The sequence below is a fragment of the Hyperolius riggenbachi genome, chromosome 5, assembly GCF_040937935.1.
Source record: "Hyperolius riggenbachi isolate aHypRig1 chromosome 5, aHypRig1.pri, whole genome shotgun sequence".
Lineage (NCBI taxonomy): Eukaryota > Metazoa > Chordata > Amphibia > Anura > Hyperoliidae > Hyperolius > Hyperolius riggenbachi.
This window is the reverse complement of record NC_090650.1, coordinates 155300557-155316357: the sequence shown is the minus strand read 5'-3', so window position 1 is coordinate 155316357 and position 15801 is coordinate 155300557. Positions and strand designations below refer to the sequence as shown.

Below are 15801 nucleotides of genomic sequence, written 5' to 3'. Positions count from 1 at the left end.
AACATCTTTTTGTGGAAAAGCCCAAATTTCCAGTCTGGTATTATTTAAAACTTTTTGTAAAACTTGCATCGGGACCCACAGCTCCTTAGCTACGCCACTGCCGCTACGATAGACATTCCTGCAGTCAGCTTGCCAATTGTACGCTCCCTCAAATGTTGCAACATCTGTGGCATTGTTGCGTAATCAAACTGCACATTTCAGACTGGCCTTTTATTGTGTCAGATCTTTGAGTTCAGCTCATGCAAGATGGGAGCAAAACTGAAAAGGTTGCATTTATATTTTTGTTCAGTGTAATTATTCTGACCAAATATTCTGTGAAAGAATGAATGTCCTTACTACAGAAAAAAGGCCTCATATTTTGTTTGCCACTTGAAACTTGAAAGAGGGTCATTAGGGTATATGACTCAAAATTCTACCATATCCAGATCTTAAATTAGCCAAGACAGATACTTAATGTAATCTCGTCACCGACGGTCATGTGACTATATGCCAGGAGGCGGATACTTTTGTTGGAAGCCTAGATTACCTCTGAGGTGCAGCTTCAGTACTAACTTGAACATTCTAGCCTTTCAGTAATTTAATTCAATCATCAAGGGAGGAATAACGTTTACCCTTCTCAAGTGATGAGTATATTTGCGAGGAACCCCAACTTGTACATTATATTATTCTCTCTTTGCATTGAAAGGCATCTAGTTTCAAATGTAAGAGCATCAAATTCATTTATTTAGGGATATTACATCAAGTAATATTATATAATCAGCCTCTTAACCTCATCCCATTATTTACCCAAGATACATTTAAACAAGATCAAATAACAGACTCAATGCAGTATTAATATAGGTTTATAGAAATGTAAACAAAAACTGGTATTCCTGCAAGCAATATCTGAGGATCTTAATTGAAAGTTAAGGACAACTGAAGTGAGGAATATATGGAGGCTGCCATATGTTTTTCCTTTAACTACTTCAGCCCTCAGTCATTTTCACTTTATGCATCCGAGAAATGTTCACCTCCCATTCATTAGCCTATAACTTTATCACTACTTATCACAATGAACTGATCTATATCTTGTTTTTTCCACCACCAATTAGGCTTTCTTTGGAGCGTACATTTTGGTAAGAGCCACTTTACTGTAAATGCATTTTAAGAGGAAAAATAAGAAAAAAAACGGAAAAAATTCATTATTTCTCAGTTTTCGGCCATTATAGTTTTAAAATAATACATGCCTCCGTAATTAAAACCCACGTATTGTATTTGCCCATTTGTCCCGGTTATTACACCATTTAAATTATGTCCCTATCACAATGTATGACGACAATATTTTATTTGGATATACAGTGGGTTGCAAAAGTATTCGGCCCCCTTGAAGTTTTCCACATTTTTTCACATTACTGACACAAACATGCATCAATTTTATTGGAATTCCACATGAAAGACTAATACAAAGTGGTGTACATGTGAGAAGTGGATCGAAAATCATACATCATTCCAGACATTTTTTACAAATAAATAACTGCAAAGTGGGGTGTGCGTAATTATTCGGCCCCCTGAGTCAATACTTTGTAGCACCACCTTTTGCTGCAATTACAGCTGCCAGTCTTTTTAGGGTATGTCTCTACTAGCTTTGCACATCTAGAGACTGAAATCCTTGCCCATTCTTCTTTGCAAAACAGCTCCAGCTCAGTCAGATTAGATGGACAGCGTTTGTGAACAGCAGTTTTCAGATCTTGCCACAGATTCTCGATTGGATTTAGATCTGGACTTTGACTGGGCCATTCAAACACAGATATGTTTTGTTTTAAACCATTCCATTGTTGCCCTGGCTTTATGTTTAGGGTCATTGTCCTGCTGGAAGGTGAACCTCCGCCCCAGTCTCAAGTCTTTTGCAGTCTCCAAGAGGTTTTCTTCCAAGTTTGCCCTGTATTTGGTTCCATCCATCTTCCCATCAACTCTGACCAGCTTCCCTGTCCCTGCTGAGGAGATGCACCCCCCGAGCATGATGCTGCCACCACCATATTTGACAGTGGGGATGGTGTGTTCAGAGTGATGTGCAGTGTTAGTTTTCTGCCACACATAGCGTTTTGCATTTTGGCCAAAAAGATCCATTTTGGTCTCATCTGACCAGAGCACCTTCTTCCACATGGTTGCTGTGTCCCCCACATGGCTTGTGGCAAACTGCAAACGGGACTTCTTATGCTTTCTGTTAACAATGCCTTTCTTCTTGCCACTCTTCCATAAAGGCCAACTTTGTACAGTGCATGACTAATAGTTGTCCTATGGACAGAGTCTCCCACCTGAGGTGTAGATCTCTGCAGCTCGTCCAGAGTCACCATGTGCCTCTTGACTGCATTTCTGATCAGCGCTCTCCTTGTTCGGCCTGTGAGTTTAGGTGGATGGCCTTGTCTTGGTAGGTGTACAGTTGTGCCATACTCCTTCCATTTCTGAATGATTGCTTGAACAGTGCTCCGTAGGATGTTCAAGGCTTTTGAAATCTTTTTGTAGCCTAAGCCTGTTTTAAATTTCTCAATAACTTGATCCCTGACCTGTCTTGTGTGTTCTTTGGACTTCACGGTGTTGTTGCTCCCAATATTCTCTTAGAAAACCTCTGAGGCCCTCACAGAACAGCTGTATTTGTACTGACATTAGATTACACACAGGTGCACTCTATTTAGTCATTAGCACTCATCAGGCAATGTCTATAGGCAACTGACTGCACTCAGATCAAAGGGGGCCAAAATTATGCACACACCACTTTGCAGTTATTTATTAGTAAAAAAATGTTTGGAGTCATGTATGATTTTCGTTCCACTTCTCATGTGTACACCACTTTGTGTTGGTCTTTCATGTGGAATTCCAATACAATTGATTCATGGTTGTGGCAGTAATGTGACAAAATGTGGAAAACTTCAAGGGGGCCGAATACTTTTGCAATCTACTGTAAAAGTGCATTTTTTCCGTTTTGCACCCATCGCTATTTACAAGCTTATAATTTAAAAAAAAAAAAAAAAAAAAGAAATATTTCATCTTTACGTTGATATTTAAAAGTTTAGACCCTTAGGTAAATATTTACGTGCTTTCTTTTTTTATTAAACATTTTGTGTGGGTATTTTTGGGAGGGTGGGATGTAAATAGTATTTTTTTAATGTAAATATTTGTATTTTTATTTTTTTTACATTTAGATGTAGTTTTACTTTTTGGCCACAAGATGGCAGCCATGAGTTTGTTTACATGATGTCACTCTAAGCGTAACACGTACGCTTAGAGGGACGTAGGGGACGCAAGAGTCAGAAAAAGCGAGGCTTCCGAGAGAAGCGGTCGCTTTTTCTGCAGGGGAGAGGAATCAATCATCGGGCACCATGTCCCGATTGATTAATTCCTGGGCTAACGATCCGCGGCCAGGAGCGCGCGTGCACACGCGCGATCGGCCGCGGGCGCACACATGGCCTCCTGGACGTAGAAGCTACGTCCAGGAAGCTTAAATGGTTAAAACAATACCAGTTGCCTGGCAGCCCTGCTGATCTATTTGGCTGCAATAGTGTCTTAGCACCAGAAACAAGCATGCAGCTAATCTTGTCAGATCTGACAATGTCAAACACCTGATCTGCTGCATGCTTGTTCAGGGTCTATGGCTAAAAGTATTAGAAACAGAGGATCAGCAGGATAGCCAGGCAACTGGTATTGCTTAAAAGGAATTAAATAAGGCAGCCTCCAAATACTTCTCACTACAGTTGTCCTTTAGTAAAGAAATATCCAGCTGAATGAACTTACCTTTAGGGTTTACTGCAGAAGATATACAGCTGTAAAGCAAAGTATTGTAGGCCACTTGATGTCGCATAATTTCCAGAATGGATAAAACCTGATCGGGGTGAGTGAAAGGAATTTTGTATACAAGCTTTCCAAACACAGGTCCACTGTTCAGCACATAACAATGGTCTACACAATCTGGAAGAGACTAATAAGGAGAAGGTCACTTACTGTTTTTGAAACATCTATCTACGCACGCACGCACGCATGCACACACACTCTCCCAGGGAACAGATATAAATATTGCACATAAAAATTAATAGTTAATTAACTTAGTTCCTTTTTTGTTTGTCAGCTATGACTAAGGACACTTTGCCGGAAACGCATTATATGCTGTACGTCATCTTGGATGTGTCAAATGATTTTGGATTCTACCTACTATCTGGTGTGTTGTGGATTCCTGTACATACGTTGGATTGCAGTCTAGCGGAGAGTTTGTTTCTTTCCTGATTCTAGAGTCTAAGAGGCAAATTCACTAAATGTACTGTGCTCATCAACGCACGTTACTTTAAGGAGTGCGTGCACATTACGTGCGGCCCTGTCAGCGTAGCGTGCGCATTTAAGCTACCCACGATACTTTGAAGTGCTACAGAATGTGTGTGTATAGTGTACCTGCGATTCACTAGCATGCCCGCTACTACATCAATTATCGTAGTAGTGGCTGCACTAGTAAAGTAGCGCTATCGCACTACTCACATTGCACAGCACTTCAGAGGATCGCAGGTAGCTGCCCTGACAGGACTGCATGTAGTGTGCACTCACTAAAATTGACTCGCGATGAGCACGTTACATTTAGTGAATCTGCCTCTAAAAAGGGTTACACAACCAGGGAGGTGAAATGATTCTAATCAGCAATGGTTTATGTACCACTAGGCCAGGATTTGAACTTTTTTTTTTATCCAACCCACTGTCAACAACCACCCAACACACACACACACACACACACACAAGGCAGCGGGTCTCGACCTGTGGTGCACCTGCGTCCTGAGGTTCTGGTCTGTTCATCAGCCCCAGCAGCACTGGGAGTACTCTCCATCCACTCCACACTCCTGAGTCGGCGACTCAGGGCTGACATGACATCACGGGCGGCCACGTGATTTGATTCACAGCGGCATAGTCAGTGCCTCGGAGCTGTCTGGCAGGATGACATGTGCAGGCGCAGCCAGCTAGGACACAGTGGAGTTCGGAGAGAATGTCTGCCTCCAGCCTCAATTCTCACCAATTGTTCTGGCTTTGCCCCTACCAGCTGAGCTGCCTGCATCACAGGCAATGTCAGTCAATGGCAGACACAGCAACGTGGGGCGGCTGGCTGCGGACTAATGCTGGGAATACACGTTACATTTTTCATGTTCGATTCTGCATGTGATCTATTAGCCATTCGATTCTCTCATCTTCCACTCATTTTGCTCATCTTTTTTCCATTCACCTCTATGAGAAATCGAGCAGAACAGAATCGAGTGGAGAATCGGACATGTCGGAATTGTATCATCAAAGGCATCTATCGGAACGATTCTTCACAAAAAAAGTAACGTGTATTCCCAGCATAACAGAGCAGGTGGCTTTTAGTTATACCGGGTGACATATACAGTATACCTGTCACCCGCCCCATGGAATAAGGACAAATTCTGGCACCCTAATCCCAGGTCTTGGGGGCTTGCTCCTAAATCTGGCCCGGTCTACCAGGTCTGTAGTTGAAAGGAGATTCACATATAGCAGAATTCATGTGTGGTGTGCATTATTGCTATTTAGAGTGCGTCACACATCTAGTGTATTTTAATGTCATTGTATTAGACCTGTGCTCCACTTGTGTTACATAGTTACATAGTTATTTTGGTTGAAAAAAGACATACATCCATCGAGTCCAACCAGAGAACATAGTACAACACCAGCCTGCTCCCTCACATATCCCTGTAGATCCAGAGGAAGGCGAAAAAACCCTTACAAGGCATGGTCTAATTAGCCCCAAAAGGGAAAAAAATTCCTTCCCAACTCCAGATGGCAATCAGATAAAATCCCTGGATCTACATCATTAGGCATTGCCTAGTAATTGTAGCCATGGATGTCTTTCAACGCAAGGAAAGCATCTAAGCCCCCTTTAAATGCAGGAATTAAGTTTGCTATAACGGCTTCCTGTGGCAATGCATTCCACATCTTAATCACTCTTACTGTAAAGAACCCTTTCCTAAATAAATGGTTAAAACGTTTTTCCTCCATGCGCAGATCATGTCCTCTAGTCCTTTGAGAAGGCCTAGGGACAAAAAGCTCATCCGCCAAGCTATTATATTGCCCTCTGATGTATTTATACATGTTAATAAGATCCCCTCTAAGGCATTTTTCTCTAGACTAAATAAACCCAGTTTATCTAACCTAACTAATCTTTTTTGTAATGTGGTGCCCAGAACTGAATTCCATATTCCAGATGTGGCCTTACTAGAGAGTTAAACAGGGGCAATATTATGCTAGCATCTCAAGTTTTTATTTCCCTTTTAATGCATCCCAAAATTTTGTTAGCTTTAGCTGCAGCGGCTTGGCATTGAGTACGATTAATTAACTTGTTGTCGATGAGTACTCCTAAGTCCTTCTCCAAGTTTGATGTCCCCAACTGTATACCATTTATTTTGTATGGTGCTAGACCATTGGTACGACCAAAATGCACGACTTTACATTTTTCAAACATTTCATCTGCCATGTATGTGCCCATATAGCCATCCTATCAAGATCCTATTGCAATATGACACTATCTTCCTGAGAGTTGATGATTCTGCACAATTTTGTATCATCTTCAAAAATAGCAACATTGCTCACTACTGAATCTACTTGGTCATTAATAAATTGAAGAGCACTGGACCCAGTACAGACCCCTGTGGGACCCCACTGCTAACAGTCTCCCATTTTGAGTATGATCCATTGACCACAACTATTTGTTTTCTGTCCATTAGCCAGTTCCCTATCCATGCACAGACTCTTCCCCAGTCCTTGCATCCTCAACTTTTGCAACAGACTTTTGTGGGGAACAGTGTCAAAGGCCTTTGCAAAGTCCAAGTATAACACATCTACAGCATTCCCAATATCCACATTAGTGTTCACTACCTCATAAAAGCTGAACATGTTAGTCAAACAGGACCTGTCTAAAAACCCATGTTGATGCTGAGAAATAAGATTATTTTCTACTATGAAGTCATGTATAGTATCTCTTAGTAACCACTCAAATAGTTTGCATACAACTGATAAGCTTACAGGTCTATAATTTCCTGGATCTGATTTTTTGCCCTTCTTAAATAAAGGGAAAACGTGGGCTGTACGCCAATCCACTGGGACTCTGCCAGTTAAAAGAGAGTCACAAAAGATAAGATAAAGGGGTTTATCTATAACTGAACTTAATTCCCTTAGGACCTGAGGATGCATGCCATCCGGGCCAGGTGCCTTGTCTATTTTTAATTTATTTAGTCTTGCCTTCACTTCTTCCTGCGTTAAGTATTTAATATTACAGTTGGAAGATTGAGACTCTTCTGCATCTGTAATTTGCAACAGTGCTGTTTCCTTTGTGAAGACAGAAGCAAAGAAAGCATTTAATAACTCTGCTTTACCTTGGTCATCCATCATTGAGTTCCCACCCTCATCCTTTAGCAGTACTATACAGTCAACCTTTCTTTTTTTTTTTTTTTTAAGAGTTGATGTACGTGTAAAACTTTTTTGGGTTAGATTTGAAATCCCTAGCGATTTGATTTTCAGCTTCGATCTTTGCCAGCCTAATTTCTTTTTTACAATTTTTATTGCACTCCTTATAATTGCTTAGTGCAGCCTCGGTCCCCTCCTGTTTTAGGACCTTATAGGCATTCTTTTTCCTCTTCATTGAATCTCTAACCTTTCTATTCAGCCATAGAGGCCTTTTTTTATCTTTTCTTTCTTTATCTTTTATTTGTTATCATGTTGCGATCACTACAGTATTTCCCAAATGCTCTTGAACCTGAACATTTGATACATTATCTGGTCTATTAGAAATGATCAGATCCAGTAACGCATTCCCCCTAGTTGGTTCCATTACCATTTGAGTCAAGCAATTGTCCTGTAGTGCTGCCAGAAATCTGCTGCTTTTACCAGAATGGGTAGCCTCAATACTCCAGTCATGTCTGGAAAGTTGAAGTCACCCATAACTATGACCTCATTTTTACTTGCAGCTTTTTCAATCTGCTGTAGTAATCGCAGTTCTGCAGCTTCATTAATATGAGGTGGCCTGTAGCATACCCCAATAAGCAATTGGCAACTTTTATTTCCACCATGAATAGTTACCCAAACAGACTCCACATCTTCGCAATCTTCCTCCATCTCATCGTTGAGGACAGCTGTAAAAGAATTCTTAACAAAGAGACAAACCCCTCCACCTTTTTTCCCTGTTCTATCCTTCCTAAACACATTGTATCCCTCTAAATTAGCTATCTAGTCATGGCTTTCATCCATCCATGTCTCGGTTATTCCCAAAATGTCATAGCCTTTGTCATTCAGAATGAACTCTAGTTCGTCTATTTTATTTGCAAGGCTCCGAGCATTGGTTACCATGCACTTTATATTTTTATCACCACATTTACCAATTTTGTTTACATGAAATGGGCTTCTTGAAGTTTTACCAACCTCCTTAATCTTTACACTGTCCCTACCTCCCTCTCCCCCCCCCCCCCCCCCCATAATGTTAGGCTCCCACTGTCTTTATCTTATCTTGTCTACATATTGAGACTTTATCCTCCTGCCTCCCCCCAGATCCTAGTTTCTAATCGTCCAACCGTTTAGCCATCTTCTCCTCCAATGCAGCTGCACCCTCCCCATTAAGGTGCAGCCCATCCCTGCTGTAGAACCTGTAGCCGACTGCAAAGTCTGCCCAGTTCTCCAGGAACCCAAACCCCTCCTTCCTACACCAATTTCTCAGCCACTTATTTAACTCCCTAAGCTCCCTCTGTCTCTCACATGTAGCACGTGGCACTGGCAGTATTTCAGAGAACACCACCTTGGAGGTCCTTGCTTTAAGTTTATCTCCAAGTACCTGAAAATCATTTTTGAGGACCTTCCATCTCCCACTAACTTTGTCATTGGTGCCAATGTGTACCATGACAGCCAGGTCTTCCCCAGCCCCACCCAATAATCTGTGAATTCTTTCCGCTACATGCCGAACCCGAGCACCCGGGAGACAACAGACTGTATGGCATTCACGGTTTCTTCGACAGATTACCCTGTCTGTGTGCCTAATAATTGAATCCCCTACCACCAGTACCTGTCTAGCCTTAGCTGCACTCCTATTCCCTTTCTCGTTGCAGCAGTCTGCCCCTTGGTTGCTAAGGGGCACATCCTGCTGCAGCATTGCTACTCAAGAATCATCCTCCCCAATATTACGCAAACCAGCATACTTATTAGCGAGGGAACGCTCGGGACTAGCCATTTTCTGTGTTTTTAAATCGTGCAGCAGTATTGCTTTTTCCATGTGTGCATTACATTTAATTCAAGTCAGTGAAAATAAAAATAATTTGCAGTTGTGTGTGAGAAATTGCATGCAAATTTGAAGTTAGATACATTCTCATGTAAGTTAATTTTATTGGCATGCACAGAAAAATTGCAGTTTATAAATTTGCATACAAACGCTTACAAAAATTGCAAAACTGCAGAGGAAAAAAAGAAAAAGAAAATACAGCGTGCAGGGCCTGCTATCATACTCCGTACCGGTAATGTGGAAGAGCAAGAAGCAGGAGGAAAAGGAAAGACAGGAAGGCAGCTGCAGCAGTATCACAGAACCTTACATCGCCAGCACACCTGACTCAGGAGTGGTTTAGTCTAGAATCTTCTCTGGTCCCATCTGTCATCTGTAACAGCCACAGGAGAGAAAGAGCGTGTGGCAGCTACAGGGGACAGGTGGGACATCTAGTGACTAGAATAGCTCTACATATACTGGAGGAGCACCAGGACAAGCTGGATGGGGGGACCACTAGACCACCTGGAAAGCTGAAGGGGGGAACCACTATACTATCAGGGAAAGCCAGATGAGCGGGGTACCACTAGACCAGGGCTTCCCAACTATTTCGCCAAGTACCACCAACAGTACTTGTTTTGTGGAAAACCACAATCATTCTTACGGTGGTCACTAATGATCCAATTTCTAGCGAAAAATTGTCAGAGCGATCAGAAATTCTGATTGGAAGTGAAATCGTTCACTACACCATCAACGAACCAATCTTTGCTTCCGATCTATCACAACCAACAAGAAAATTCAAATTTTGGTTCGACGAAAATCCAATCGGATGACTGATTTTATATGTAGCGCACCCGTGGGTGTGCCTTAGAAGTGGGATAGTAGGTTCAGACCTCCTTTGCTTCGGTGAACCCCTTTTCCTTCCCCAATGCTCAGACACAGTTTATATGACCAATGGGCCGGTTTATTATTAACAGTAAGACCCTAAACAAAATAATGGTAAACACAGAATCTTGCACACAATATTACTAGTTATAAAATAATACTGCAATATGGTATGTAAAGCAAGGTCAAACAGTTTCTTAAACAGTCATTTCAATCGATTACACTTTTCTCCACAGGGTGTCGCTATAACTAGTTTCACTATAAAGATAAACTATGCTGAGAATACAATAAAAGCTAGATATTGACTCTAATCAAATGAAAATCCAGCAGCCGAATATCTTAATCCCTGTAAATGGCTTCCGATACTTAAATATACCAAAAAGGAAGAAAAATATAGTCCTGGTGGTAGCAAAAAGAAGAAAGTTGGCAGCTGCATGTACGTTGGGGCCCGTCTCTCAGTTAAATACTTATAACCGTGGTGGACAGTATAGTTCACTTGTGCAGAAAGATCCCTAACTATTGTCCGAGTCCACAGTCTATTATTCCCTGCACTTCACTGAGTTATATGATCCAAAACAGGGTTTCTAGGCTCTCAGCATTTACCTTGTTTCAATATCAGCATGAGAAATCTACACTAGGAGAGTTAGCACAGTGTCCTCCAGACAGACAGCTAGCAACAATGCATCTGGTGTGAATGCAGGGCATTGATTTGTGTTGATCTCACTCTCCTGTCATGGATGCACTGTTCAAAACACTGTAGAATGGTGTGCAGATCTGTTACCTCTGAGGGCAGAAATACCAGCAACTCACTATGCAGAGGCGTAACAATAGACCCTGCAAGGGATGCATCTGCAGGGGGGCCCAGAAGCTACAGGGGGCCCTGTGGGTGGAGGAGTTTCTTTTCCCTGTCCTTAGAGACTGACAACTAAGGGTATGGAGAAAAAAAAATTCTGCTCTCTACACATTTTTTCTAATGACTGCATCTGCTCAGCCACTGATAAGGAATCGTACAAAGTTTTGCAGACACAGATTTGCAGACAGTCCCTATTCAGTGTTCAGTAGGGTCAAGGGGGCCCCCATTCAAAGTTTCGCAGGGGGGCCCAATGAGTTCTAGTTACGCCACTGTCACTATGATTAAGTCTTTGGGCTCACTCATTCAAGGAAACAGTCCACTCTCTCTGGTCCCAGTGCAGCAGTCACACAACTTGATCTTCTGTCTGGCCAGACAATCCAGTAACTCTGTCTTTAACATCACACACAGAAAACAAGTCAATCCTCTTTCCCTTCTCTCTCCTCCTCCAGGATTATTGCGCCAAAACTTCCCCTCTCCTCGGGAACTGTCCTCTGAAAACTTGGTTCCTAGGTGGCACAGTAATCTTTCCTAAGTGCACCCCTAGTGGGCAGAATTGTGCACTGCAACCCATGAGGGAAATAAAAAGGTTTAGCATTAAACATTACCATTACACAAACCTATGAGGGTGTTACATATAATAGTCTGTAATTGATTGTGCCCATCAATGGAGATCATTTACAACCAATCTGATCAGAATTTCTGATCGCTCGAATGATTTTTCGCTAGAAATTGGACCATTAGTGGCCACCTTAAGGAGAGGTAATTAGTGTCTCAACAGAGCAGATTAACTACCTCTGTGGATTTCCACAAAACATGCCCTGTTGAGGTACTTGAGGACAGGTTTGGAAAGCCCTGCACTAGACGACTGGATGGGGTGGGGGACCAATAGATTACCAGGGAAAGCTGCATGAGTGGGGACCACTATGCCACAAGGGCATACTGTAAGGGGGGAAGGTTCTAGATCACCAGGTAAGGCTTGCTTCAGATGTATGCTTACACGACATTTACCACCTGCCATGGTGTTTTTTACATGCTACCCATTCAAGTTGAATGAGAAGCACCGGGACCATAGTTTCCCAACATTTATGCAAAAACTGCATTTTTATCTCCATTCTTCCCAACATTTGAACCATGTTGCTTCCAGGGTCTTTTACTGCCATGTCTCCATGTCACCCTGTGGGGGTGAAAAACACTAATCGCTGCTAAAAAAAGCTGACCTATGCTTTTCTGCATTTGGATGAAATGCCAGGCAGCTGGTTTAGACGCCTGTCTGAACCAAGCCTAAAGCTGGATGAGAGTGAACACTAGACCACCAGTGCATACTGTAAGTGAAAGAAGGGACCATTTGACCACCAGAGACTACTGTGAGGGGGGACCACTTGACCGCCAGGGAACGCTATATGGGTATAGGGGCCCTATACCACCAGGGTGTACTGTAAGGGGGAGGGGGAAGGAGTACTGTAAGGGGGATGGGGGGACCACTAGACCACCAAGGCATACTGTGATGAGAAGGGGGATTACTAAACCACCAGCGAATACAGTGAGTGTGACGGAGGAAACCACTAGCCCACCAGACAATGGGGAGGAATGATCTAAACTACCAGGAAAAGCTATATTGAAAGAGATGGGGTTCTTTAGACTACGGGGAGTAGTTATAAGAAGGGGGCCTCTAGACCACCAGGAAGCAGTAATTTGGGGGAAAAGAGCTGCATTTATACTTACCTGGGGCTTCCTCCAGCCCAATGAGGTGCGTGGGGTCCCTTGCTGTCCTCTTCGTTCTGCTACTATCTCTGGAAATCAGTCTGTGTTTTGGGAGCGAGTGGTTTTGGCAGCAGGCTGTGGCCGCTGGCTTCCATGTCCACTGGAGGCCCTGCCCATGATGCGCTGGCCAACCCTCTGCCTCATCAGAGCGGAGATTAGACACATTCGGAGCAAAAACAGGGTAATCCCCCTCATCGCCCACTTCCTCCTCTGACACCAGAACCTCTGCTATAGCAACATCACAGACCACTGCAGATTGTGACAAACTGCCTGACACCTACCCCTTTCTTTCCTCAGATGGCTCCTGTGACCAGCGTGCAAAAAGCAGGATGCTGATGTAGATTTCACTTTGGGGGGGGGGGGGGGGTCTACTGCTACTGCTGGTAGGAGGACGACTCATGACTAAGGACTGTGTTGAACTGCTTTGTTGCTGTGACATCAGTTCCACAGCAGCATCCACATGGCTCTCCTCAATGGGGCGATGACCTTGGGAGGCGAAAAAGGCTGAAATGCCTTACCCCTTTCCTCTCAACTCGAAGGTGGTTTTCGGGACATGGCACTCAGCGACAAGCACTGAAACTGCCATAACACTAATGTTATACTGCACGGGGCATGGGTAATTTCGGAGGTTGCTGGACCCAGAATTGCTTCTCTCTCTGAGTTGCTATGACTCGAAGGGGGAATAGTATTTAACGCCGCCGGGGATTTCATCGGCAGCAGGATGTGCCATCACTTTGCTCACCCAGCACATCGGCGTCGTACTAGTACATATGCTCAGCTCCCTCCGTAGTAGCTGAGCACCCACTGGCTGGTGGAGGACAAGCCAGGAAGGCGACAACTATGCCCCTCCTGCCTCTGCCAGACATTGTTAATTATTCAACAACTTTGATTTACACGGTGCAAACTGAGTTGATGTCAAATTGAAGCAGTGAGATGTAGTGCAGATTGAAATAACTGTACCACTAAACTATAACATCAGCTAATCAAAGTCCACAAGAGACAAGACAACTGCTTGAACACAGGGCTTTTTAACCTTTTTACATACGGCATTTTAATGTACCACCAGTGACTCAGGAAAACCGGCAAAATAAAAACTGTGCGTGGTCATCACAGGCTGTGGGAGGGGCCAACTGTCAAGTATTGACCATAATTCAGACATCACAGGTGGTGGCATGGACAATTTGTTTCCTACCCCCAGCCAGCAGATAGTGGTGTGCCGCATGGTTAGATGGTCAGGGTTTTGCTGCCATTCTAGCTGCCTCGTGTAACCATGCGGCACTCCACTATCTGCTGCCTGTGGGTGGCGATACATAATTTGACTTGCAGCCATATGGTGGCAATTGCTAATGCTGGCTGCTATTGCCAGCATCAGGCATGGTCGGAATAGCCGATTTCCGTTTCCGGCACAATTCCGCATTCCGACATATAGAAATTCCGTTACCGTTCCATTCCGACGGTATACCGGGTCAGTTCCGCGGAATTCCGATTTACACGGAATTCCGTCGGAAAAATTTTAAAATCCTCCTCCTCCTCCTCCTCCTCCTCTCCTCCTCCTCCTCCTCCTCCTCCTCCTCCTCCTCCTCCTCCTCCTCCTCCTCCTCCTCCTCCTCCTCCTCCTCCTCCTCCTCCTCCTCCTCCTCCTCCTCCTCCTCCTCCTCCTCCTCCTCCTCCTCCTCCTCCTCCTCCTCCTCCTCCTCCTCCTCCTCCATCCATCCATCCATCCATCCATCCATCCATCCATCCATCCATCCATCCATCCATCCATCCATCCATCCATCATCTCATGCAGTAGGGAATTGCAGATTTTCAAAACAGCTTATATACCATAGCTGGGATTTGAACCCAGAACCTAGTGTGTAGTAGGTATCTGTCTTACCCTCTAGACCATGACCCACACTACATGCTAAAGCTGCCGGTAGCATAAACCATACTTCCATTATGATCAATTCGATAGAAAAAGTAGCATGATTAAGGATTTGTACTTTTTGAAAAGCATGCTTATTTATATACCATAGCTGGGATTTGAACCCAGAACCTAGTGTGTAGTAGGTATCTGTCTTACCCTCTAGACCATGACCCACACTACATGCTAAAGCTGCCGGTAGCATAAACCATACTTCCATTATGATCAATTCGATAGAAAAAGTAGCATGATTAAGGATTTGTACTTTTTGAAAAGCATGCTTATTTATATACCATAGCTGGGATTTGAACCCAGAACCTAGTGTGTAGTAGGTATCTGTCTTACCCTCTAGACCATGACCCACACTACATGCTAAAGCTGCCGGTAGCATAAACCATACTTCCATTATGATCAATTCGATAGAAAAAGTAGCATGATTAAGGATTTGTACTTTTTGAAAAGCATGCTTATTTATATACCATAGCTGGGATTTGAACCCAGAACCTAGTGTGTAGTAGGTATCTGTCTTACCCTCTAGACCATGACCCACACTACATGCTAAAGCTGCCGGTAGCATAAACCATACTTCCATTATGATCAATTCGATAGAAAAAGTAGCATGATTAAGGATTTGTACTTTTTGAAAAGCATGCTTATATACCATAGCTGGGATTTGAACCCAGAACCTAGTGTGTAGTAGGTATCTGTCTTACCCTCTAGACCAGGGGTCCCCAAACATTTTGGGTTGAGGGCCGGGTCAACATACTTCAGACCGCTGGTGGGCCGGAGTAAACATAAAATGATGTAGAAGTCTTTGCGGACCAGACAGTGAAGCATACCCAGGTGACAATCTGCAAGCCAATTGGACAGCAGTGTCACCTGATGTGGAATTTGATTGGAAACCAGCAAAATTTCTGCTTTCTGGCTTCCATGTGGATGGGGGGTGCTGCACTGCTATTCCATATGTGGACCACCAATATTTAAAGATGTAGCTTACTGCATTTATAAGCAATACATTTTCTGTGTGGGGGGCCGGTAAGAAAGCCTTAGGGGGCCACATTAGGCTCGCGGGCCTTAGTTTGAGGACCACTGCTCTAGACCATCAACCACACTCAGGGCCAGGCTTTAGCATGTAGTGTGGTC

At 43.5% G+C, this 15801-nt stretch overlaps 1 protein-coding gene across 1 annotated transcript in view; it reads right to left on the bottom strand.

The window, feature by feature from the left end:
* The window catches only part of LOC137517534 (mediator of RNA polymerase II transcription subunit 1-like), a 272907-nt gene that overhangs the window by 64666 nt on the left and 192440 nt on the right, over nucleotides 1–15801 (bottom strand). The window contains exon 11 of the mRNA XM_068234521.1: nucleotides 3769–3952. Coding sequence (XP_068090622.1) covers nucleotides 3769–3952 — 184 coding nt within the window. The remainder of the gene's footprint in view (nucleotides 1–3768; nucleotides 3953–15801) is intronic.